Raw genomic sequence first — 26872 nt, forward strand, 5'->3', positions numbered from 1 at the left:
ATTCTAAACGCAGACTAAAATTAGATCACATCTTCGCAAGCTAGCAACTCTCCAAATTTCTCTCCCGAGTTACTCAGATAGCATCTGCACAATTAAGCATGTTCCCTATAAACTATACTCAAATGGACCTTTGCCCATTTAAGAGACAGCTGGCAAATTATATAACTATTCTTGCATTCCCCAGGGAATGACCGCATTTAACAAAAATAAAGTTTGAAAAATACTGAATATTTTAAAAGATAAAAGCAGTTGCTACTGTGCTTTGTATCAGATGAAGCAAAACTCAAACTGGTTCAAATATATAAAGGGGAAAAAAGAAAAACTGTAAGAAGCTATTTAAATTACAAAGTTGCCAAAGGCAAAAAGTCCTTATAAAAAGGGACAAATGCTCATTATAAAAGCACCCATAACCCTCTTCCTGAATTCAACGAAGGAATCTTGAGAACATCAGGAGAAGACAGTCAGCGCTTTCTTCCGTCATGTTTCACACTTTTGTGAAAGTCTTCCCTCCACGTCCCTGTTTGGTCCCTGCAAACAGGAGTTCCCCCAAAAATGGTCAAGCAGCCACCGCCAGTCTGCAGCTGAAATCACCACCACTACCATACCAACAGGCTTGTTCAGTGTTTTTTGAAAGAATCATCTTAAGTTCCATCTTTTACCATGAAGACAAGCATATGAAATTAGTCAAACTTGAAATAAAAGATCTGACCCAATACAATTCAACATTTCCCCCACAACACACACTAGGACTTTATGCTCACCACTGCATTTTACCTCCTGAACTTCCGGCTCCTAAAGTCAAACATTCCACACACCACCACCTCCTCCTCCTCTACCTTGCATGCTTGTTCCAGTGGCTCCCAGACAATGAGACAATATTGGCTTTGTCTCCCAATTGTATGACTCATCTACACTGTCTGAGGACATCGGAGAAGCACCCAGACATTCCCCCCCTGCCCCAAAAATATACAGACAGAGGACCATGAAAGACAGGAGAGAGAAAAAGGTAGATGTTTATAGATGATTACCTAGTAATGCTGATGGCCTGTTTCCATTAGGTGAAATGTCAAGACTGTATAAAGCTTGATGTGCTTTAGGATCGCATTTGAGAAATGTCGTAGTAGTTTAAAAAAAAACAAAAAAAAAAAACACAACCAACCAGTCCTGTTACCTCTGCATTTACCACAAGGCTTTGAAACACTACCAGCTAAACATGGTTTAAGCCGGTAGGTTCAAACCAAGGACAGGGGCCCAGAGATTGTCTACATGAGCTATAGCATGATGTAAATGTTTAGACTACAGTAAAGGATTAGTCATCCACTAACAGAGGTCAGAAATTATGTACACCAGTAGGCTGATGTCAAACTACTGTCCTCTCACTAAATTCTCTTTGCCCAAGATAGATTAAATTTGGACCCTTCTGCTTTGTATCTTCATGTGCATGTGGGTTTAAAGTAGCAAAACGTTCACTTTCATCTGTGCAGATCAGTCACTTTAGACAGAGTGAAGTCAAGGTGTGTCCCAGAACCTCACCAAATGCAAATTTGACCCTGAAAAACACTTTTCCATACATTAAAAGTTCAAGTTAAATCAACTTGACCCAAAATAAAATAAAATTTAAAAAAAATCCTATTGTACATGAACAGCATGTGGTTACATAGTTGCCAGAAGCTACATAATTTCCTGAACCAGGTCTCCCCAGGAAGGCTAGACTGGGCATGTACTACACAGATTTAAAACCAAGATAAAAGCACCAGGGTGTTGGTTATAGAAAGCATGTGTACTAGGTTTGGGAGCTCTTAAAATTCAAAACAGAGTTTTACTGCCAATAGATACCTCTACTACTTCTGAACCATTTGCCTTGATTAATTGGAAGATGTTTATCCATGTCTGATCAAAAATCAGATTAAGAAAGGCATTTGATGCAATAAAGCTTAGCAAATTCCCACATAACTCATACAAGAAGCCCTTTATTCACCATTACCTGGTTTAACATACCATAAACCTAGATAAAAGCCAGTCAAATGACCTATTGTATGGTTACACACGTGGCAACAATTCCAGATGAACTTATGCCCCCACGCCCTTCAAAAATCAAGAAAAAGTCCCCATTGTATTTAAAACAAATTTATTAAAGTTCCTTAATATATGTATGCATGAAGTGTTTGACTGGATATGGCAAGGTAGAATTGTCAATGTCAGGGTCATTTGTACAGTCTCAGTAATTGAATCTTTAAACTTTAACAGAATCTTTAATTCTGTACTTGAAACTGTGCAGCTGAAGTAGAGATCCAGTGCATGACCCTCCAACAGGGTATTCACTACGGTACTTCCAAGTTGTTGCAGATGCAAGTACCAGGCAGACTTGAACATGGCAATGCTTAGGAAACAGATTTGATGTGGGTGCAGGTACATTTTTGGAAATGCATTTATTAATTTTTTCAGTTTTGCAAATGCTATACAGTAGTGCATTAAATAAATATTCATCATTAAGTGATTAGAGTAAATAAAATTTGTATACAGTGCTGGAAAACATTGCAAAATATACATTTTGAAATGAATTCTCTTCCAAACAGAAACTTAAGGATTTGCACTTATGAAACAACCCAAATTCCTTTAGTGAAAATCAGTCCCAATACTTCACTTTCATAACTGAATTCAGTTACTAAAACCCAAGTTCAGATCAGAATCCATTTTATCATCTATGAATAATGCAAGCGAGTTTGATTGTTCCTTTAACCCAGGTAGTTAGCGCCATCTGGGGGTGGCCATAAGTAATGTTAGCAATGCCAGCCTAGTCATTCCAAGCTAGCACTGCTAAGAGTGGGGTGGGTTACTGTACATATGGACTGATCAAATAAAACAAAGGGGAGAAAGAAAAACAACACACACACACACACAAAACTCCTTCATGATCCTACAGCCAGATAGCCTGTAGAAGATCTGCAGAAAACAAAGAAACAGTCTGGTTGATCCTGAAAGAATACCCGAACACCACCCACCACAGAACACCAGTGAGGATGAACCACAGGCAACGATCCGCCCAGTCTCTCGGTTAACAGGCCACTGCACACACAAACCACGAGGATGCAAACAAATCAGCAACTTACTCCATGTTGTTCCTCAGCTGCTGGACAGTGCGCTTGTCCAGGTAGCGGCAGAACAGCGTGAGCAGGTTAGAGGGCAGGAAGAGGGGTTCTGCCAGGGACGTGTGGGACAGTTGGCGTGCCACTTGGAAGACGGTGTCCGTCCTGGAGGGGCAGGCAGAGAAGGGAGCAGGGGTCAGAGAGGAACGGGTACTTGGAGCACGACAGAACAGCAGACATCCGTACCAGGTCTCGAAGTCGCCAAGACTGGGCTCCATGGGAAGGTCAGAGGTCAGGAGCCTCTCACCTTGCGAGAGCAAGGCATACAGCAAAGACAAACCAAACTAGAAAAGTTAGAGAGGAGTAGCAAGTCAGCAGCCCACAGACACATACAGTCATTAGTATTCTTATGCAAGCTTGATGTATTGATTTCCAGGTCAATCCTAAACCTCGACTAAAGTCAGGCTCAGCGAATGAGGGTAAGGAGGGCGTGATCCCAACATGGCACCTTGTTTTGGCAGGCTAACGTTAGACGAGAGTCTTTGGAGTCAGGCAGGGCTGCGGTGAACTCCTGCAGGACGGAAACTAGCTGGCTGAAGCTGAGGGAACCGATCACGGTGCGGAGAGGCGGGTACAGAACAGGAAGGCCCTGTAAGAGGGTGGGAGGTTGGTCAGTACAAATTCTTACACCCATAATCTGTGCTCAAGCAGAGCTCAACTCTGCTGGAGGCCAACAATGGGCTGTACTGACGTGATGGTGTTCGGCAAAAAGGGCAGGTATGACTGACCTCATCTGCATCTCTGCTCATCAGCACCGGAAGGTGCATCGTGATGGCCCGCAGGAGGTGGAGACCCAAGTCATGTGACAGGAAGGGGAGAAGTCTGGCCAGCAATTTTTTTCCTTTCAAGACGAGAAGACAGGGCAGAAACTCTTCCATGGACTCCCTAAAGAAAACACACAGCTTAGTGAAAGACAGACAGACAGACACACACATGCATGCATGCACACGGCATACATAGAGTTGAGGTTCCGTAGCTGGCTGTTGATCTCCTCCACCCCTCTCTGCATGGTCTTCATCAGTCTTCTGTTCTCTTCTTCGTCAGTCACAGTGGTCTTCATCCTCTCAGCTGCCTCCACACCCAACAAGGTCACATAGCACTGCAGGAAGCCAGGGAAGCAGAGGTAACAGCAGAACCACAGCTGCAAAAAAGCACCGTTAAGGTGAAATGAGTGAGACAGAAGCTTCCCCCACCTTCTCAATGGTGTTCAGTACCTCCAGCCTCTGCTGCCTGATGTCCTTCTGCTCCTGGTTGAACAAAGGTGTAAGAAAAAGGCCAACTCATAGAAGCGCGTTTGCCTGCAGGGCATCTCACCTCGGGAGTGTGCGCGTGGACAGCATCTATGGCACGACGCGGGGAGTGACACGTGGACACCGTGACCTGGCCCAGCGACCCTTCAATGTGGACCACTACAACAGCGCACACACACCGCCTGGGTCCACCATGGCCTTCGTCTGCAGCGGCACTGAAACATCTCAGCACCGGAGCCTATGAAACCATACCTGGGGTGTAGGACACCGTTTTGGTGACGTATGGTGTGGTGAGTTTGGGCGGCTCCCTTTTGGATCGGTCACCCATCATCTCTTCCTCTGCCAACTTCACTTCCATTCTTCGATAGTATTCCTGCAACACACAAAATATTACTCCAGGCCTGCTGCAGAAACTGTTACTGTAGGTGGCAAGTAGGGGGTGCTATTGAGCACCTGGTAGTAGTAGTCATCCTGAAGAGGGTTCTCACTCTGTAGCTGCATCATCTGTAGCTTGATGATCCACTCCTTCTCTCTGGCAGACATGAGCTCAGCGTAATGGTCCCAGCTCTTCAGTCTCCTGCAAACAGCAACAGCTTCAGCTCGGGGTCAGTCGCCAGAACCCCCCCACCCCCAGAAACCCTCAAAGACAGGACGCCCACCTTCGGGAGCCCGGAGGTCGCTGGCTCAGCAGCCGTTTGTGCTGCGGGTGGAGCTGGGTGGCCAAGACCGGAAGCCTAAAAGGTCAGGAGGGGGTCACCCAACACTCGTAAGACATAAAAGGAGAAGCAGCTCCAGGTTGCTGTGAGGCACCTTAGACAAGCACAGGTGTGAGGAGTGGGCTCACCTGAATCTATGCACGGGACTGGGGAATGGGCTGAAACAGGACCCCGGTCTAGGAGAGTTTGGCCCAAACCGCACCTGCATCATTTTGGGTGCGAGAGCCTGGAATCGGGGAGGGGAGGGCGAAAGGAAACCCCCCGACTAAAAACGAAGAAACCAGCCAGCAGAGACAGATACGGTTATACAATGGCTCCTCTGGCTGATTGACCATGTAGCTGACCATATAGGCAGGATAGTTAGTAATAATGCAATTCTCACACACACGGCATGCACATGTCTGAAGTCACCTGACCATAGTGCTGCTTCACAGAGAAGGAGCTTTTCAGGTGGAGTGGGCTACCAGCCACAACAGGACACACCGGCACCTGCCGATAAGTTTGAGAGTACGTGTCAGTCTCTGTTCAGAATGGCGCTACCCACCTCACCCTCTCAATACCACAAAGCGGTAGTACCTGAAGGGGGCGTCTCTCGCCCGGCAGCTGCAACGGCGATCGTATCCTGCCACGAGCCGATCGGTCTATCACCCCCACGATAGCCCGGTCCTGTCAGGGGGAGAAACCCAGCCAGACCGCACAAAGTGTAGATCAGAGCAGAACTATAGCAAACAGTCACCAAACTTCATCAGCAGATGAAGCCCCTCCCTCCAGAGACAGGCTTAGTTCTTTGCTTTCCCTTCCATATGCTAAACATTCAAGATGATCGACAGGTAGGGAGGACTGCCTTGTTTGCACAGACTCTTTCCCCCCCCGCCCCAATTAGTGAACAGGGTATACAGTTTAGCTGCTGATTGCAAAGCCCAAGCACTACAAATACTCCTTTTCCACTATAGGGCAAAACAGCCACCAAGGTTGTGTAAGGCCATTCCACGCTGCCAGACTGGTTATAAGTTCTTTATCCAGAAGGTTTTTCCCCCCAAAATTACTGTTGTCCTGGAAAATCCAGGCCAGCAAGCATGTGACGGAGATTGGTTCTCCTCATAGTTATGTAGCTAAACAACTGAAAAAATAAAGCCAAAGCCTCTTTCTTCAGAACCGCGGTTTGTGTGTTAACCGTACAGACAAGAACAGCTTGTCTGCGGCACTTGCATCTTATAGCAACACAGCTATGGCTGCTTTAATTGGCAGCGTTTCTGGTTGGTACATCAATGAAAGACACGTTGTCCCGCAGTTTCAGTAGCCCTACCTGAAGGATGGACCCTGGTGCGGGCCTGGCTGAGCCTAGTGACGGCATCATCCACTAGACAAGGGGGTAAAAACAGGCGTCAACGTGGCAGTCAACTGCAAGACGTTCACGTGAAGTAACCGCAATGCTACACACAGCAAGGAATGCAGCCACACATTCCTCACACCCTGTAGAGTTGGGAAGTGTTGGCCTGTGGCCGGAGAAGAGGGCTCTGCTCTGTCCCCCACTCATGCTCCTCTAGGGCACGGGAGCGGTAGCTCCCCTGCCACTTCCTTGTGAACATGATCGAGGGCGATCAGGACCACAAAGGTGGCCAAACCGTGCCCGTGCCTGGACTACCTCGCCCCGCTGACTCCTGACCGACTCACCGTGTTGGCATTCAGATCTCCCCAGCAGGAGCTGCGGCCACAGTCCACGATAGCGCTGTCCAAGCTCTGGAGGACCAGCAAGAAACGCATGGTTACGGCATACACACCAGCAGGCCAGGCAACACCAAGGAAGAGGAGCCAAACCTTCAGACTGGGCGGCCCCTCCACCGTCCTCATCACCGCTGGGTCGTCCAGCAGCTGCACTTGAGCGCCTCTCTCTCTGCTGCTCCTGGCTTCATGGCACAGGCCTGCTGCAGCCTGGGCCTGGATTTGAACTTTAGGCCTAGGAGGGGAAGCCTCATTTGGCGAAGGTGGAGGAGGAGAAGCTGGCGGTGCTGGAGACTGTTTGCCATCTACAAACAGAAGATCCACAGCATCTGCTTGAAGCTCCTCGGCACTTAGGTCTGCACCAAAATAAAGAGGCATGTGATTTAAGCCACCCAATAGGAAGTCTGCATCCCCCCCCCCCCCAGTTATTTCCTAAACTACATTTCACATCAGGTAACCAGAGCCCACAGGCCCTGGTTACCTAACTAACATGTTCTTGCAACTGGTCAGGCAGAGAGCTTGGCCTTGAATGAGTGGATTTGAGGGGCTGTTGCCTTTTTATTAGCAAGTGGTCCCTTTTCAAGACAATATTAAAACAGAGCCATCATGATCGTATGCAGTCAACTTATGATAGGAATTATTCATTTTTAAAGTTTTGCGTGGCTTAGCAGTGAGCTACATCTCTGACAATCCGATCTCGTTCCATCTTAAGTGCGCCTAGCCGCTCCACACTCTCGGAAGAAGTTTAAAAGGTGACGAGGCCATTTCTGTTGCTACTCCCAAGACTACAGAATAATCTTCCACTTTTTATTAAATAATCCCTTACAATAGATGCTTTTAAGTCACACAAGCTCATTCTCTCAGGCATTCTCAGGCAAGTCTTTTAAAATACTCTGTATACTGTTTTATCCTGGTTGTTCTAGCCTTCTGTTGCTGATTACCATGGTTTAATTGGCTATATTGTGAGGAGGTTTCCTGTTGGTGTTGTGCAGCTTTAGTTGTTTGTAGTGGTTTATTTTGAACTGATATTGTGCAGCTCTTTGGCCAACACTCGTTGCCTTGTATATGTGCTATAGAAATAAAGGTGACTTGACGAATGATAAGCCTATACCAGCGCCATCACTGAATCTAGCCTGCTAATAAACAACCAGGGCCACTGGCCTAATCCAAAGGTCTCTTCATTGTACAGATCAATCTCCTCGTCCTCCTCCACCACATCCTGCAGGAGCTCGGATTCTTCCATCGTATTCTCCTCCCCGTCGCTCCACTGCTCCCCATTCTCAGGCCACTCAACACCAGGAGTGGAGTTCTCCCTTACCGCCTGGGGAAACAAAGACAAAAGCAAAAAAAAGCCGCCACCACCACGACACAACGAACACCTTACTGAGGACGCAGCTCGCCACCTGGACAAAGCCATTTAAGGTCAACTTGTCAAATTGAAGGTGCATGACGGCAAGACACAATTCGCTATTACATAACGATCTCTAACAGACTTGCACGACACTCGCGCGGGAAAACCCACCAGCCCAAGAGTTTTGTCGCGCGGGTACCGACGGTATTATCGCAGACTACTTACTGGATGTTCGGCGTCACTCATTTAGCCTAAATATATTTCTTTGCGAGGGTGTCACGCCGGCAAATTCGACCGCCAGGATTGCCATCTGAAGTGTCCAAACGCTCATTAACCTGTTTAAATGTCTACACGTGCGGGGGCGGATCTGGAAACGATCCCGGCGTGTCCGAGCGCGTGCCACGTGTGTGTACCACGTACAAGAAAAGGGCTCCGCATTAAACACGAGCTGCAAGTTACACTTGCAAGTATGAGTGGAGGTTGATGGAAGCTGTGATTAAGTTAATGATCGTAGGTAAATTAAAGTGGCATTTCGTAAAAAATAAAATAAACAAATAAAGTCACACATTAGAAGAACAACAATTTGGATATGTGACGAAAGCGACATGGGCTATGAAGAGCTTATAACAATTATAATTAAAATGAACAACCATAACAATGAATAATAATTTAAAACAAAAGAACTGATCACATCTAGACAGTATAAATATTTCAGTGTTTTTCGAAGTGCAATATATAATTTAACATCATAAAGATAATCTAAAAATATTCGATTACCGATTTGATATATTGTTAAACTGAATTGCTGTGTAAGAACAAAACGTCCAGTGTACATACAGGTACAGATGACGAAGTGCCCGCATGATGGTCAGCGTCACTAACTTTATTAAAGTTTAAAAAAGGAGGTCAGATGATCCCTAATCAAGGTATATATCATAGCTTCTGAAAAGGCAAGGTTTGGAAAAATACCCATGGGCTTTTTAAATATTTTGTAGGAAACATGGGTACCTCGTGCAGCTGTAAAGAACTTTAATAAGTCAGCTCTGAAACACAAAACACAAGCAATGCTTTCAAAAATGAAGAAACAAGCCCCACATGTTGCGTTTTAAATGTCATACAGATCTTAGATCAGCACATGTTTCACCTGCTATTCAGCTTCATAGCTGAAAGGAAGAACACAGAGACGTGGCTCTACCGAGACAGAAGCGCTCTGTATGGCTGAACGCTGTATACAAGCCTGAGGTCACTATAGAGCCGTCTGCTCACATGATGGTACCTACCGTGAATGGCTTTATGAGGGTGCACAGAACATGCAATCAAAAAGATATAATTTTATGTGAGTGATATTAATGAACTTGTGAAACATGTATAGTAATAGAATGTTCCAGGGGTTACCATCCCTTTTTGCTGCAAAGCTGTCAAATACCAGCATTTGTCTAGGAGCAATGCGTAAGCTAAACACTTTCCAGCATCAGATTTTCCTTTGTGAAGTGCCCTCCACCCACATGTCCAGGCCCCCCCCCCCAAAGTCAGTGTTCTGCTGCATGTTTACAGACCTTCATGCCTTCTCATCAGCACAGCTGCTGCCAAACCGGGTGTGTGTGAAATCCCCTCAGGAAAGGAGGTCTCAGTACCACCCACCGCACACCTGGAAGCCACTACACCGTGCGGGAAAGTTGTGCAGTCCTGACAGAGTTGATGGATCCCTTTATAAGGTGTGTGGAATGTTTGCAGAAACATAGTACAAACCCCCCGCTATACAGTAGTTTTGACCATACAGTAGGTTATACACTAGTAGGTTTCTCTTTCCAAAATGTTCAGTTATTTAATACTATGTTATGAATTTAAGTCTATGTGAGATTAAGTCTATGTGACTGATAAAATGGCAAATATACTGCTAAAAGAAGATGCTTTACAACCAGAAATATGCTGCATATTCTGAATGTCCAGAAAACCAAAGACCTGGATGATCACCAATATTGTTAAATTAATAATATGAACAAATTTATGTCACCTAGTAACTGAACAAAATACAGTGTGCTTCCTTTTTTAATGCAAACTGAATTAATGTTGGAACTTGCACATTGTGGGTCCATTTTTTCAAGGATTTTATTTTTTAAACTGAAACCTATTAAACTTGCTTGGTGCTAGAATGACATCAAAAACATTTTATGATTGAGAGAGTGCTGGTACAAGACAGATGTTTCTAGTACAGTATCCGGTGTATATGTCATCCCTTTACTGAACTTCTAATGACCACACTGACCACAGTAAACCTGCAAAATTGAAGGCAATCAGTAACAGAGACGGCACAAATGGAAAGTTCGTTGAGGCAACATCACAGATTCCATTAAGATATTGTGTGGATTCATCAAGCACAGTCATCCAAAAAAAATGTTTATTGTTTCTTTCGCAGTGTAGTAACAATGTAGATGTATAAACACAGCTCATTGGAATGTGTGGCTTGTATAGCATGAAGCGTAAATATCTTAACACGTCTTTGGCAATACATCAGGAATCTCACTACGCAATGTGGAATGAAACAAACCAGATCAAATCAAAACATACTAATCCAAATCAAATAAAATCATAATACAACTATAAAACAGATGTGCATTAGCAATGACAATGATATGCCGCATAAAGCAAATATATTCAAATATATAAATATACTCAAATATATTCAATGGAACCATTTGTTGTTTCAGTCCTCTGTTACTAAAAACAAAAATCAATCTCACATTCTATTTCAACAAGATGTATCAAAAATTATTTCTGTAATGGAGGACTTCTTTCTGATATATGTCAAGCAGACAACCAGCGATTTTCATGATTGTCATAAAACAACCACCACTGACATGGAAACAAGTTCTGGCTGTTACTCACTTACACTTTTCTAAAAATATATGTGAACTCTTTGTATTTTAGTACAGCACACACAGGTTACAATGCGTCACTTCTGGTTTTAGGAATGTTCATTCTATTCAACAACATCTTTACTGTAGTCTTGTCTTCTGTGTGTGATTGAGGGTGTTTCTGTGTGTATTTGTGTGTGAGTTTGTGTATGTGTGTTTGGCAGTATGTATTTGTATGCATATGTATGTATGTATGTGTGTTTGCATGTGTATTTGTGTGTAGATGTGTGTATGTGTGTATATATGTGTGTTTGTATGTGTGTGTATGTGTTTGTGTGTTTTTGTATGTGTGTGTGTGTTTGTGTTTATGTGTGATTGTGTCTATGTATTTGTATGTGTGTGTATGTGTGTTTCTGTGTATGTATTTGTATGTGTGTATGTGTGTAAGTATGTATTTGTATATGTGTGTGTGTGTGTGTGTGTGTGTGTGTGTTTCTGTGTATGTATGTATGTATGTGTGTAAGGCAGTATGTATGTACGTGTGTTTGGCAGTATGTATTTGTATGCATATGTATGTATGTATGTGTGTTTGCATGTGTATTTGTGTGTAGATGTGTGTATGTGTGTATATATGTGTGTTTGTATGTGTGTGTGTATGTGTTTGTGTGTTTTTGTATGTGTGTGTGTTTGTGTTTATGTGTGATTGTGTCTATGTATTTGTATATGTGTATGTGTTTAAATATGTATTTGTATATGTGTGTATGTGTGTGTATGTGTGTTTTTGTGTATGTATTTGTATGTGTGTATGTGTGTAAGTATGTATTTGTATATGTGTGTGTGTGTGTGTGTGTGTGTGTGTTTCTGTGTATGTATGTATGTGTGTAAGTGTGTATTTGTATGTGTGTATGTGTGTTTGTGTGTATGTATTTGTGTGTGTGTGTGTGTGTGTGTGTGTGGCGGGGGCAGTAATGCTTCAGCCTAAATGCTGACCAAGTTACATTTTTAATTGTTAACTTTCACCCTTGTCTGTACCATTTAAGTATATTTAATGACATATCAGTTTATTTTATGAACAAAAATATGAAAAGTGTTTTTGTTTTTCTTTGGCTTTTGAGTTATTCAAATACGACTGAAAATGAGCCAGTGAATATGAGTGGAGCGAGAGGCTTTACCCCACCTGTCCTTCCCAAAATGCACCTCTCCATGCTCTTGTACTGGATGTCCCAAACGTCAGCTCCATCAATAGTTTCATCTCATTTGATCAATAGTTCTTCTAATCACCACCCTCACCTCTTTTTCCTTACTTTCTTTCTTTTTCTTTCTTTCTCACACACACACACACACACACACACACACACACACACACACACTTCGGTAATTCCCATTCCCTCAGCCGAAGAGTTTAAGGAAGCAGGGATGGCAGTAGGGTTTGTTCTCCTGCTCTTTGAAGCAGCCCTTGTTCAGGGGTTTGAGGCAGAAGTGGCAGGCCAGGTGGTGCGGGTGGAACTTGGCACCCATGGCAGTCACGCATCGGCCCAGGATGGGCTGCTGGCACGCTTGGCACACGCTACCCCGCGACTGGTGGAAGTGCATTTCACACAGTGGCTGGCCCTCATGCTCGAAGAAGCTGCCATTCACGAATGGGCTGAAGCATTCCTGCAGAGCATGCACACGAGGTTAAACACACACACACACACGCACAAATGCACAAACGCACATAAGCAAACACATGTAGACACACGCACACAGAGAATTCAAATATTTGTAAGTATTTTGTTTAACCATAAATGAAGAACATTAACTTTCTCCAGCTGTTCGTGACAGTCAGAAGCCTTGTCATGGGTTTGCGAGGATTTGGATAATGGGCCCTTCAGAACCTTCTGCAGACTATTGATGTTACTATATTTAAAGTGATACAGTGCAAGATTTTAGTGTATTTGAAGTGCATGATTTCAGAGATAGTTACTGAGACATGACCCTATCCGCAGATCTGCCCCAAGTACTTGAGCATATGTTCACCATGTTTATGTAGTTACATGCTAGCTGGTTAGTTTAACAGTAACATAATGGCTCCAATTCATCACCCTGATAACCACAGCAGCTGAGGACACAGCACTGTAAGCAATTAACTGAGAAAACCTTGTGGGCGACTCACCCTGCAGACGAAGCACTGAGGGTGCCAGAGGGCGTTGAGGGCAGAAATGTAGTTCTCCATGATTGGCTGAGAGCAGCCCTCACAACGGGATGCAAAAAGTGCCAAAAAGCACTGCTGGCAGTACTGCTGGCCTTCACGATCATGGAAGCCTGTAGCAGGACACTAGGTATGTCAGTGTGCTCACACAGAAATAACAGAGACATTTAACGCACTCTCTGGTTTTTATATGGTCTCCTCCTTACTTACATACAACTTTTTTTTGTATCTCACACATTAAAATAAAGCTGCTTGGTTTTTTTTTTTCATACCAGTAGTTTTTTTCACTGTTAAATATATATTATACCTCTCATAGGTGTTGCTTTAATGTTGCCAATAATTTTGAATATGTAGTAAATATAAAGGTACATGGTGTTAGCAACTCCAAGGTCATGGATCTGACTCCCAGTTAGAATTGCATACCATCACATTACCATTTATTTAAATGTATTCCATTTAGCTGATGCTTTTATCCAAAACAACTGAGTACAACTTGAGGGTTAAGGACCTTGCTCAGGGGACCAACAGTGGCAACTTGGGAGTGGTGGGGCTTGAACCAGCACCTTTCAGATTAGAAACCAACTACCTTAACCACTGAACTACCACTGCCCACATGCACTGTTGCACTGAGAAAGGTGTGAATTGCTCTGGACATCAGTAAATGTAAATGCTGAGGAGCAGAGATGGGAAAACGTCTCATTTGCCCTTTGCCATTTGCCTTTACCTCAAAACCTGGAGTAGCACTTGATTTGACTTGAAATCAAGTGCTACACCAGGTTTTGAGGTAAAGCCATCCGCAGGCATATGAGTGGATGATGCTGGTTCCAGTAAGAGCACAGCTGAAGGCTGAAGAGCTAAACTCCTAGTACCTTCATCTCCAAATGTCCGAGCACACTTCACACAGCAGAAGCACTCGGGGTGCCAGTTCTTATCCAGCGCTGTGACCATTTTCTACAGAGGAAACGCACGCACACACACACACATACGCACACACAAAGCCAAGTGAGCCTGTTTACTTGCTGGGAGGTGCTGGCCAAATGCACTGGGAACGGATACTGGTTGTCCGTACCATGCCCAGTATGCCCCAGCATGTGTGGTGTGCATGTGCAGGGTGAAAGGGCTCTCTTACATTAAGTATGGGCTTACTGCACTGGGCGCAGTGGGGTGAGTACAGGCTGAAGTAGTCTGGCTCACAGTACGGTCGCCCATCCTTCTCGAAGAAGTTACGGTTGCCGAGCTCGCACTCGCACTCAGAGCAGACAAAGTGCTCAGGGTGCCACACCCGGCCCAGAGCTGTCACCACCTACAGGGAGTATGGGTAATGTAGGCTTAACTTGACAGCAACTTAGCAACATTAACATGACAGACAACATGAATTACTAGAAAATGTAAATTCTTGTCATACACCAAGCTAACTTCAATTTTATAATGAATGATAGTTATAGTAAGAGCTACAATGTCATAAAAACCAAACCATACAAGCCAAGGTTATAATACAAAATGATTTGATAAGCTTATGTGCTTAGATAATAAAACATTTATTACACACAAAAAGATTCATGAAGCATTTATTGTACATATGTAAATCATATATAGGCAATCCTATATAGACATTAAGGAGGTAACTGTGGTGTAAATGACTGCTGAAGTTATTATCCCTTCAGCTACTTACAGTGCATTCATTCATAAGAGTCATATTATTGAGAATGTATACAGAAATTGAGAAAATTATACATGCGGGACAATCACGTTAGTAAATAAGGGTGATCTAAACCCACAGAACCTCACCTGTCCCACAACTGGCTTCTGACAAGCAGAGCAGTTTCCTTTGGATGAGGTGGGCACTCCTTGTCTGCTCAGATCTGATTGGAGGAGCCCCAACATACTATCCAATGAGCCCCCAGAAGAGTCCTGTGGAGGTGCAGCTGGTTGTTGTGGTGATGTAACCACAGGACTGATTGGAGCTGCTGGCTAATAACAGGAGAGAGTTCAATAAGTGACGTAAGAACATAACCATGACTACCAAGCGAAATGTATTACACAAAAATCTACATAGCCATTCAAGAAGCAGAGGGCCACCTTTAACATGTGGCCACTGAAACCAGCCTCTAGCAGTAGTCAATGACAGTTTATAACTGCTGTTTGTGGATTCTCTCAGTCTGAGCAGTAATTAGTGACAGTTTATAACAGCTGTGTGCTTAGCCTGAGAAGTTAGTTAGTAACTGTTTATAACAGCTGTGCATTCAGCCGGAGCAGTAATTAATAACAGTTTATAACAGCTGTGCATTCAGCCTGAGCACTAATTAATAACAATTTATAACAGCTGTGCGCTCAGACTGAGGTGTCATCCAGTGTCTTCACTCACTGTGCTCTGCACTTTGAAGTCAGAAAGAGATGCCATCAGCTTGTCCAATTCCAGTGTAGCAGATGTGGCAGAGGGCTTGGCTGAACTGCACATGCACACACACACACACACACACACACACACACACACACACACACACACACACACACACACACACACACACACACACACACACACACACACACATATACACCCACATATGCACAAAACCCATGCATACACCCATGCATGCACACACACAAACACACACACATACACACATGTCATGGGTAGTGAATTGTAGACTAACATGACCAGGTGCCACTAGAATATATACACACACCAATGTTCATTTGCACAACTGCCGCTACATAGTAGCCCTGAAGAGAAGAACTGACTCATAACTGTGAAGCACCTCTGTTAAGATGTGTATAATTAATTAGTTTATGACCTACAATTCAACAATAATAAATGGCTATTTATGTTTCTGTAAATGCATCAGTTACAATTTGCCATCATAGCACAATATGTGCTTGAGACACATCAAGCTGCTCAAATCTATGATCATAAAGGGTTTGAAAGTGGGACCTGGAAGACGAGGAGGCAGAGTGGGACGGTTTATCCCGTTCGTCCTTCTTAGTGGTGGGGAACTGCGCTAGAATTTCATCTGGAAAACAGAAAATGCCAATGAGAGACATGAAACACATGCACACACATACACACACACACGCACACACATGTACACACACAGAGTCTCATTCACAGTCACACACAGGAAACATGTATTTATCATTCACTAGTATAAACACACACACACACACACCAGTGATGTTGAATTGGGTGGCGTTGAGCTCCTGTAGTAGGTGGTCCAGTTCACTGAGGCCTCCTCCTAGCACAGAGGATGAGGTGAAAGTAGAAGGAGTTTCTGGAGATCGTGGGGGGCGTGGCTTACACACCGTACTGAGAGAGGGAGAGGGGGAATGAGAGAGGGAGAGAGAGGGAGAGAGAGAGGGAAGCAGGGGAAACACAGTGGAGAAGGGATTGGGGGCAGTACGAGATAAACTAAAAATGTTTACACAAATTAATATTCCTTTTTGTATACCAACATGAACTATCATCCATCTGGCCAAAGAAATATTCAGCTAGAACAACCAGGCAGAAGCTTATTGAATTGTGGCAATAATTAAGTTTGGCAAATCAAATTATCATCCTACTGGGAAATTTAACATTGTGTTTTCTGCTATTTGCTTTATGAGGGATGGAGGTGTTTTTCTGCAGACTTTGAGGTTTACACTACCTACCTATACAGCTTGTCTGGGTTAGGGTTCATTTTGTCTGGGTTCTGTGAGCCGTTAGATTTCATAGCAGCAGATACAGTCTGTTAAAAAATATGCACATGAAAATACACATAAGTATGAACTTGTCAGTGCAGAGACGTGCTTGATTCAAAGGCAATAAAATTGTTGATGATGCCTAATTTGAACGGAGTGTTTGACTGTGTGCTAACTCTAAATATGTGAGTTTATATGCCAACTGTGTGTAACTTTGTGGTGTGTGTATGTGTGTGTGTGCGTGTGCATTGAGCTTAATCTATTGGGGTATTGAGATTAGGGTATTGGGGTATTGAGGTTAGGGTACTGAGGTATTGAGGTTAGGGTTTTGAGGTATTGAGGTTAAAGTATTGGGGTATTGAGGTTAGGGTAGTGGGGTATTGAGGTTAGGGTATTGAGGTACTGAGGTTAGGGTATTGGGGTATTGAGGTTAAAGTACTGGGGTATTGAGGTTAGTGTATTGGGGTATTGAGGTTAAAGTACTGAGGTATTGAGGTTAGTGTATTGGGGTATTGATGTTAGGGTATTGAGTTATTGAGGTTAAAGTATTGGGGTATTGAGGTTAAAGTACTGGGGTATTGAGGTTAGTGTATTGGGGTATTGAGGTTAAAGTACTGAGGTATTGAGGTTAGTGTATTGGGGTATTGAGGTTAGTATATTGGGGTATTGACATTAGGGTATTGAGTTATTGAGGTTAAAGTATTGGGGTATTGAGGTTAGTGTATTGGGGTATTGAGGTTAGGGTATTGAGTTATTGAGGTTAAAGTATTGAGGTATTGAGGTTAGTGTATTGGGGGTATTGAGAATAGTGTATTGGGGTATTGAGGTTAGGGTATTGAGTTATTGAGGTTAAAGTATTGGGGTATTGAGGTTAGGGTATTGAGTTATTGAGGTTAGTGTATTGGGGTATTGAGGTTAGGGTATTGAGTTATTGAGTTTAAAGCATTGGGGTATTGAGGTTAAAGTACTGGGGTATTGAGGTTAGGGTTTCACTGCTCACTTGCTGGGGTGTGTAAGCTGGTGGGGGAGGTCGGGTCTGGGCAGAATCTTGGGTGCCGGTGGGTGAAGTGTCAGAGTTCACTGGAGGTTCAGAGCTCAGCAGGACAGGGACACGTGCCAAAGGACAGGTGGAGCTCTCAAGATCAGCCAGGAGAGCATCTACGAAAGAGACGGACAGAGAGACAGAGACAGAAAGAACATAAGAGAAAGACAAACAGAGACAGCATACACGAGATAGAGAGACAAGAGCCAGAGAGAACCAGAGAAATAGAAAGAAAAAGCGAGAGAGAGAGAGAGAGAGAGAGAGAGAGAGAGAGAGAGAGAGAGAGAGAGAGAGAGAGAAAGAAAGGGAGAGGGGGAGAGAGAGGGGGAGAGAGAGAGAGAGAGAGAAAGGGAGAGAGAGGGGGAGAGAGAGAGAGAGAGAGAGAGAGAGAAAGGGAGTTGAGAGAGGGAGTGGTAAGTGCAAGGAATAAACAAAACAAAGACAGACATTCAAAGATCTTTCATCCATCATTTCAGAGAGCCTTCAGAAACAAACCGTTTGAGCGACAGTAAATGATCCAAGTATGACACCACTGTAGGAGCTGCCGCTCTTTGACATGGCTTCTGTATATTTCAATTAATATTAACACACTTGAATGTCTCAGAGAGGGAGGTGTTTGTAGTTTAGTAGCAGTAGAACACGTTCCTCTGTGGTAAGATGAGAGGAGACATGCGGATGAGATGAACGGTGGCAGTAAGGTATACTGTTAACTCTGCATCAAAAGGATATTCCAGCTTTTTTGCATTAAACCTACTCGCCTGACATCTTGTATATAAGGCCAGTGAATGCTTTGCTCAGCAGAAAACCCAAAACACTCTACTGATCTCATTCTCAGCAGCGCTATCGGGGAAAAAATACATTCATTGGCTTAGAGCAACTGCGCCTCCTTCTGGACAAAAACATTAGTTACTTTGTTATATATTTCACCACCTTATTTCCAATCACTTCTAATCATTTGTGGGGAAACAATTTTGAGAGGCGCTACGTTTGATAAGTGAATGAATTTGTTCGTCTAAACTGGTGAGGACTGAAAACCCCTGAGAATTGTATTACTGTACGCATATTCCCCATTAAAACTATTTAGGTTGATTAAAACATAGTGGAATATCCCTTTAAGAGCAGGATGGAAACTAGAGCAGCATATATCCGTCCGGACGACCGCGCGTTTAGGAATAATGGATATAATTTAAGTTATGGCATGAAGTGATAATGTGGTTAACGCATATTAGCAACCGCTGCATGCGGGGAGATGGAGAGGATTAAAAGCACAAACAGGGAAATGCAGAAAGCGACCGACTGGGAGTGCAGTGTTGGTGAGTTACTGCAGGCGTGCAGTCACTGGGCAGACCCCTTTCATGAACGGTGTCTCGCCCTGAGCTTATTTCAGTCCGCCTGCTGCCGTGCACCACTGAAACGAGCACACGAGCCGAAAAATTGAAACACATGCTCTCTGTCCCTCGTTTCTTTCATTTTCAGTGTTCGTGTGGGTCCAGCAATGAACAACGGCAGGTGTTCATTCAACTTTGGGGATTTTCCTGTGTGGAACAAAATATCAATGTTTGAACGAAGTGGGTGCCCAGCGAGTAGTGTGGAGAGGCAGCGAAGAGACTGAGAGAAGGACACGGAGACAGGCGTACAGTTACGTACCAAACATTACAATACGAGGGCTGAGAGGGTAGTTAGACGGATCAGGCACTCCTACGAGGAGACAGACAGAAACAACCACATATATAGAAAAATCAGCCGCACAGCACAGATCGACCAACCGGCCAGTTTGTCGGTCACAGACAGGGCGGGTCAATTAAAGTTGCACCAATCAGAGCAAGAATCACGAAGGCATGGTAATGCACAAGGGACAGGGAGGGGGTCCTGAAACATTCCAGGGAGCTGGAGGGGGGGGGGGGGGGGGTCCTTGCCAGACAGACCGGGCAGCGGAAAACGTTAAGGGTGCCACAAAACGGAAGCAGCAGCGTTTGGCAATTATTATCTACGAGCGAGTCGCAAAAAAAGGAAGCGTGTCGGCCCGGAGATAGCATGCTCCCTGTTAATCTGTAATACAGACGTAACATTTGAAACATTATTTTCAACTACATCAGTAGCACCAAAAGACTATGGTATTCCACAGAGTTCTTAAAGAAACGCAAAAATAGAATATTTTATTGATAAAAAAAACTGGTTCGTCTCCCAATTAGTGCATACACACACACACACACACACACACACATACACACACACAGACACAAAGATACTTACAAATATAAGTAAGCTATATGCTGTGGTAAATGTAATTTTTGTGTGTGTTTGAGGAAGGGAGTTCTGCTCTAAGTGCCATACACAATAATAACCAGAGAATCTTAGAGGATGTGAAATTATGAGCTGACAGGTTTGTTTGTAGCTTTACTGTGTTTTAACCTTGGCCAGAGAGCATGCAAACCTGGACTCAGTCTGAATGTAACAGGTGAAGCACCATCTCTGTGTTCAGAATGCTGATTTGAGTCCAAGCATGCCTCCAACCAGCCATTACTGTTTGCAACTCACATGAACAAGATGTTTTCGTTGGCCATTTAGCATCGATAAAGAAAACTATTCCTTTGTTTACTTGGGAGCATTTGGCAACCAGCCTTATGGTGATTCATAGTGCAATGTAGTGTCTCCAAGGCACTTAAAACCTCTCTCTCCATCTCTCTCTCTCTCTCTCCTTCACTCTCTCATACACTCACATAAGGCAGTGTTCTTATAAGGAGCTAAAATTCGCCTCAATAGGAATTCAGACCATATTTAGTGCTCGCCACTCCTCTGGCATGTTTTACTCTGTTTAACACACACTTCCACTCACCGCCACTTGCCCCGAATCCAGAGTATGTAATCTCATAGGCCAAAACATGGCGGACATGCACACACATGGACAGCAGAGGCACACACCAGTGCAAACTCACACATATATGCACACAATGTAAAGAAAGTCAGCATGAGCCATCCGGTGTTCCGATCCAATCCAGATGCATTGTAAGCATTTTTCTGTCATATGTCCACAGGAGCTGCGCTCATCTAGGAGCTTTTTATGTTCAGCATCCAGTTTGGCTAATTTATTTTGGTTATGAGCTGTTTACTGAGTTTAACAAACTAAAATAATGATGTAGGTTTATCAAAATGTTGACAGTCATGGCCAAAGAGTTAGAGGATTTCATCACCCATCTCACACACTCACACACACACACACACACACACACACACACACACACACACACACACACACACACACAGAGAGTACATAAAGTCAGTCTCTCCTTCAGATCAAACAGACCTGCTTCTTTACAAATGGACATTAAAAACTATGATCGCTGTAAAAAACAAACAAACAAACAAACAAACAAACAAAAAAACGCCCATCGGGCAGCGTTTCAACGCTTAATCCCATTTTACCGTCACTGAGTGTTAGAACAGTAGTGGCAATTTTATATTGTCTTTGAAAGGGCTTCGTGCCCTCAATAGAGATGTGCCATCTTATTCTCTCTGCGCTGGAGGCTTCAATGCTTTCAAACGCTACCAGATGTGTCGCGGCGACCAGCGAGACAGGAATCGGTGTTCGCTCTCTGCTCCAATATGATGCGTCGGTAAAAAACCAAAAAAAACAAACCTTGGACTGTAATTGAGAGATTTTCATCCAGGACCAGTGAATCACTCGGCAGACGTGGAAATAACAAGTTTACGCTACATGCACGAATGTTGGACAAGACGTGCGTGCGTCCGGTTACAACGCGAGCGCACACTTGGGTTAGACTGCTCGTCGAGCTCATCTGACATAAAACAAGATTATACGGTTATATAAATAAACAGATCAAATATTGATGTTTTTCACAAGAAATTCTATTTCCTTTTCAGCAGGAAAAACTCTCTCTACTAGCTCTCTACCTTTTTTCAGAGCCATCTATATCTCCCGTGTTTCTCCCAGTTTTTATGCCATCCACTTTCGTGCTGTAAAGCGGATCAAAAGCACAAAAGCAAAAACTGCCTGATTAGCTGATCGCGGACAGTGGAAAAAAATCAGTACATACCCAAATCATCCATGGCAATTTGTTTGCTGTCCAGAGAGGATAGGATAGAAAGGGTCCAAAAATTAAGCACAGTTGAAAAGAGCTCCTTTACTCTTACTCGGGCGTGATTTCTCTGTTATCCTAGCAGATCTAATGCTCACTGATTGCAAAGAACTTTTCGGGGTGCACCGTTATTCCGGGACTGCATACGGCCGCAAAAGAAAAAAACAGACGGGCGTCCCGTTTTCTTTGCTCCTCCGCCCCTTTCCTGTGAAACGTCTCCAAACGCAGCGGCTCGCGAGAGGCGCAGGCGAATAACTGCGGTTGCAACCCCCTCCGCGCCCTTGCAAGTGACGTCACTCGGTGCATTCCTGGTCCATATTTGGGGCAGATCATTCACGAATACGAGGAACCACCCGTCGAATCCCTTTCGTGTAATTTTGACAAGGGCACCGATACTTTGTTAATCCACACTCAGTCTCCCGTCGTTTCCGTCGCGGACCTCTGTGTCGTGTCCCTCTTCAGAACATCTGCATCTACACGAGTCACTTCACGGTGAAACTAAAATGATTGGTAGATGTTCTCCACCCTGTAACTATGGCCGAGAGGAAAAGCTGTTCACCTCTCATCAAACTGCGACTACCACAACATTATCAAGGAAAAATAAAGTACTCAGGATGTTCAGACCACGCCGGTTGTGCTTTTTTTTCTTTAAAAAAAAATGCAGAGAAAAGGCAGGCGACGAAATACCTGTTTTGAATTCCGCTTCGGAGGGTGCTCCGATGTCGGCAGCCACAGCTGACCCCAGAGGTTGGACACTGGGCAGCTGTTCCAGGCATGCCCGTGCCACCTTAGACAACAAACAGCTCCGTTTCTGTTCAGTCTACTCTCCTTTGTCCATCACTCTGGTACAAATGAACCTACATCCGATATGTCCATGAGATTTCATCCCCACAATTCTACAGGCTTTTAATGTTCAATTTTCATAAGCTTTAACCGGTTGTTCTTTTACTAGTGGTGTGCGTTATTTACATTTACAATTACATTTACGGCATTTAGCAGACGCTCTTATTCAGAGCGACTTACAAAAGTGCTTTGTCATTTACTCATAGAATATATCCAAGTACAGTATAGTAGGTTAGAATTAAACATACCAATGAACTAGAATACTGTAGAATACAGGGATGAATGCTAATACCTAGAAGTGCAAAATACATAAGGTCTATCTTAAGCAATGATAAGTGCTATAAACAATAAGTGCTAGAGTTTGTTAAAAAGCATAAATAATGCCCTACAAAAAGTACTAAATTAGTCAGTCAATAAGGGAGCAGTGTCAGTTGTCCTTTAAATATTCTGCAAATAAATGGGTCTTCAGTCTGTGTTTGAAGACTGCAAGGGACTCTGCTGTCTGGACAGCATGTGGGAGTTCATTCCACCATCTTGGAGCCAGAACAGATGTCTCGATGCTTGTCGTCCATGAGACCTGAAGCAAGGTATTTTAAGCCGAGCCGTACTTGAGGTTCGAAGTACTTGAGTTACAGATCGGGCTTTGACCATTGACCTCATGTATGAAGGGGCTGGTCCATTTTTGGATTTGTAGGCAAGCATCAAGGTTTTAAATCTGATGCGTGCAGCTACTGGGAGCCAATGAATAGAGCGCAGCAGTCGAGTAATGTGTGAACTTTGGAAGATTGAAGACCAGTCATGCTGCTGCATTCTGGACAAGTTGTAGAGGTTTGATGGCTCTTAGAGGAAGACCAGCAAGTAGTGAGTTGCAGTAGTCTAGCTTTGAGATCACAAGAGACTGCACAAGCACCTGGGTAGCTTCCTGCAAAAGAAAGGGTCGAAGGGTCTTGCAAAAAAAAGGAGGAATCTGCAAGACCGGGTTAGATTAGAAACTTGAGTTAAGAATGACAACTGGTTGTCCAAAAGTACGCCCAGGCTATGGGCAGCTTGGGGTGGTGATACCAGGAAGTTCTCAAAGGAAACAGTGAGGTCATGGTAAGGTTTGGGAGTACCTGGGATAAACAGAAGCTCAGTTTTACTGGGGTTGAGCTTCAAGTGGTGGGCTGTCATCCATGATGCAATGTCAGTCAAGCATGCTGAGATACATCTGGAGACCTGCGTGTCAGAGGGTGGAAAAGAAAGAAATAATTGAGTGTCATCTGCATAGCAGTGGTAGGAGAAACCATGAGAAGATATTACATCACCAAGAGAACGAGTATACAAAGAGAAGAGAAGGGGGCCCAATACTGAGCCTTGTGGAACACCAGTGGAGAGTCTATACGGTTTGGATGTGGATCCTCTCCATGTCACCTGATAGGACCATCCATCCAGATAGGACTGAAACCATCTCCAAGCAGAGCCAGTCACACCAAGCCTGGAAGGAACAGAGAGAAGAATATTGTGGTTCACTGTGTCAAAGGCTGCTGAAAGGTCTACAGTTTGGCAGCTGTTTGGCAGCTTTAGCAGCATGAGTCACCGCTATGAGAGCCGTTTCTGTAGAATTTGCCGGTTTGTAGCCAGACTGATTGGGATCATGTAGCTGGTTCTGGGTGAGAAAAAGAGACAATTGATTATAAACTGCTCGTTCAAGAGCTTTTGAGAGGAAAGAGAGAAGTGATACCGGTCTGTAGTTGGTAACGTTGGAGCTGTCAAAAGTGGCCTTCTTGAGGATTGGTACCACCCTGGTGGTTTTGAATGCAGTAGGCACATATCCAGAAGATAAGGAGATATTGATGATGACAGAGATGAAAGGAAGCAGATCTCTTGCGATTGTCTGGAACAGTGCAGAAGGAATTGGATCAGGCGGAAATGTAGTCGGATTGCTGGAAGTCAGGAGTTGAAGCATTTCATCTGTGAAGAGAGGAGAAAAAGAAGTCAGAGAGTTGGATGTTGGGGAATGCACATTAGTTGGAGGAGTGGGAACAGAGGAAAAGGACTGGTGGATTGCTGCAACCTTCTCCTCAAAGAAGGTTATAAAATCTTCCAGAGTAAGAGATGAGGAAGGAGGGGGAGAGGGAGGATTAAGGAGAGAAGAAAAAATAGTGAAGAGCTTGCGTGGATCAGATGATGATGATTCGAATTTCTCTCTGTAGTAGGATGACTTTGCAGATGTTACTTCCAATGAGAACTTGGAAAGGAGAGACTTGTATGAGCTAAGGTCTGAATCTACGTGAGATTTCCTCCACCACCTCTCTGCAGTCCTTAGTTCTCTCCTGTGGCAGCCAAGTGTTTCTATTAGCCAGGGGGCAGGTGGGGAGGACTTAGCGGGTCTAGAGGAGAGAGGGCACAGAAGATTCATTGATGAGGAGAGTGTAGAAATGAAAGTATTTGTAACTGTATCCAAAGAGAGAGAGGATAGAGAGTCATGATGAGGAAGGGTGGACAAAATAGTAGAAGTAAGGGAAGACGGAGTTATGGAGTGCAGATTGCGACAGAGGAAGGAGGAACATGTTGGAGAGGACTGTATGGAAAGAGCAGGAAAGGAGAGAGAGAAGGATAGAAAGTGATGGTCTGAGAGGTGGAGGGGGTGACTGCGATGTCCGATGTTGTGGTGGTACGGGTGAAGATCAGGTCCAGAACATTGCTCGCTTTGTGAGTCAGAGGAGAGTGGTTGAGGGTGAGGTCAAATGCTGTCAACAGTGGAAGGATGCAGGAGGAATGCAGCTTGTCTGATGGAAGGTTGAAATCACCAAGGAGAATGAGTGGATTTCCTTCAATGGGGAAATGACTCAGAAGGATTTCGAGCTCATCAATGAAGTGATCTAGGGAACCTGGAGGGCGGTAGATGACAATGATAAGAAGTTTGGTGGGGAAAGACACTGTAATGGCATGAAATTCAAAAGAGGAGATGGAAAGTATAGAGAAGGAAAGTGGAGTAAAACACCACTCTGGAGGCATTAGTAAACCTGTGCCACCACCCCTGCCGAGACGCCTTGGAGAATGCGTAGATGAAAAAGCAGAGGACAGGGCAGCCGGAGTCGCCGCATTATGTAGTAAACACTAGTACCTTCTCCTCTTCGGTCGTCTCTGCCATATTGGGTAGTGTTCTTCATGCTGCTAAAGTGTTTCTACATGACTGAAAGTATTCTTCAATAGTCCCCTCATGCAGTCTTGTGTAGTCCACCAGGTCTTTAGACGTTAACATTTTAGCAGCGTGTCCGATTTATTTTGTCTCATGGAAGCCTGCTCTGCAGGCAAGGACTCTATGTTTGTTCTAGTGCTCAGAGACATGCAGATGCAAATGTTTCATGTAGGTTCACCCACAGACCCTTCATAAGTTTGTCATAACTGAAGCAATCAAATGGCTGGCTAAGAAAGAAAAAAAAAGGTCAGTTGTCCAATTACAATGAGGAACTGAAATTGAAGGACCACAATGCCTATTCATTTCAACCAATATTGAAATGCAGTGTGCCATGGCAGATCCAATAAGGTACAATGGAGTCAAAACACAACCTCACTATCCCCTTAAACCTAGATGGTGTGGTAGCCTGGTGGCTAGGCCTTTGAACTCCCAGTTTGAAAGCTATGGGTTTGAAGCTCGGGTTTGCCATACAACCTGTTAGGTCTTTAATCCTCGTCTCCAGAGGTGCTGACTCCAGCTTCCAAAGATGCTGGGATATGTGGAAAAAGAATTTCATTGTGCTGTATATATTACCAAATAAAGGCATTTCATCTGGCCTAGCTTTAAACAAAAAAAAAAAAAGACAAGTCTTACTTTCCTTTAGTTTCTCTGTTTCTTTAATGATTCACTTGGTGCATATGATGATTTGTGGAGGGGATTCACTGCCTTGAGCTCTTAGACGCATATCTGTCTACACTCTGTGCCTCATCTGTTGGGGCACCATTTTCAACCAATATTCTTCAGATACTACAGCAGTTTTACTT

The 26872-nt window shown here is 44.0% G+C and overlaps 2 protein-coding genes across 4 annotated transcripts; both read right to left on the bottom strand.

The window, feature by feature from the left end:
* Positions 1-2909: 2909 nt before the first annotated feature.
* patl2 (PAT1 homolog 2) lies at positions 2910-8431 on the bottom strand. Its single transcript, XM_027009241.2, has 19 exons — positions 8411-8431; positions 7996-8155; positions 6931-7190; positions 6787-6852; positions 6419-6472; positions 5689-5778; positions 5524-5601; positions 5241-5377; positions 5056-5130; positions 4850-4973; positions 4649-4769; positions 4461-4555; positions 4340-4393; positions 4103-4245; positions 3875-4031; positions 3595-3735; positions 3333-3430; positions 3111-3251; positions 2910-2943 (listed from the first exon to the last, which is right to left on the bottom strand). Exons 1-19 carry the CDS (start codon positions 8429-8431, stop codon positions 2910-2912), a joined length of 2049 nt encoding a protein of 682 aa, XP_026865042.2.
* Positions 8432-11931: 3500 nt separating this feature from the next.
* Positions 11932-22229, bottom strand: LOC113576868 (transforming growth factor beta-1-induced transcript 1 protein). 3 transcript variants are annotated; one of them, XM_035533426.1, is made up of 12 exons: positions 22004-22229; positions 19596-19646; positions 17907-18064; positions 16877-16953; positions 16399-16535; positions 16164-16242; positions 15597-15681; positions 15020-15202; positions 14361-14534; positions 14101-14182; positions 13196-13344; positions 11932-12696 (listed from the first exon to the last, which is right to left on the bottom strand). In XM_035533426.1, the coding sequence occupies exons 1-12, from the start codon at positions 22014-22016 to the stop codon at positions 12430-12432; spliced, it is 1455 nt and encodes a 484-aa protein (XP_035389319.1). In that variant the 5' UTR covers positions 22017-22229; the 3' UTR covers positions 11932-12429. The 3 variants fall into 3 exon arrangements, with proteins under 3 accessions (XP_035389319.1, XP_035389320.1, XP_035389321.1); XM_035533428.1 differs by lacking the exon at positions 11932-12696 and adding an exon at positions 12867-12939; XM_035533427.1 differs by lacking the exon at positions 19596-19646.
* Between the last annotated feature and the right edge of the window lie 4643 nt (positions 22230-26872).

Source organism: Electrophorus electricus, chromosome 14 (genome assembly GCF_013358815.1).
Source record: "Electrophorus electricus isolate fEleEle1 chromosome 14, fEleEle1.pri, whole genome shotgun sequence".
Classification (NCBI taxonomy): Eukaryota; Metazoa; Chordata; class Actinopteri; order Gymnotiformes; family Gymnotidae; genus Electrophorus; species Electrophorus electricus.

What these genes read in the sequence shown, in the direction of transcription:
- patl2 (XM_027009241.2), bottom strand. Translation starts at nt 8,431, where the DNA reads ATGAGTGACGCCGAACATCCA. An exon ending in GAGATCTGAATGCCAACACG is followed by an intron (nt 6,473 to 6,786) that starts GTGAGTCGGTCA and finishes CCCCTTGTCTAG; the next exon opens with TGGATGATGCCGTCACTAGG. An exon ending in CAGCTGAGGAACAACATGGA is followed by an intron (nt 2,944 to 3,110) that starts GTAAGTTGCTGA and finishes TGTTTTCTGCAG; the next exon opens with ATCTTCTACAGGCTATCTGG.
- LOC113576868 (XM_035533426.1), bottom strand. An exon ending in CCCTCGTATTGTAATGTTTG is followed by an intron (nt 18,065 to 19,595) that starts GTACGTAACTGT and finishes TCTCTTTCGTAG; the next exon opens with ATGCTCTCCTGGCTGATCTT. An exon ending in CTCAGTGCTTCGTCTGCAGG is followed by an intron (nt 12,697 to 13,195) that starts GTGAGTCGCCCA and finishes CATGCTCTGCAG; the next exon opens with GAATGCTTCAGCCCATTCGT.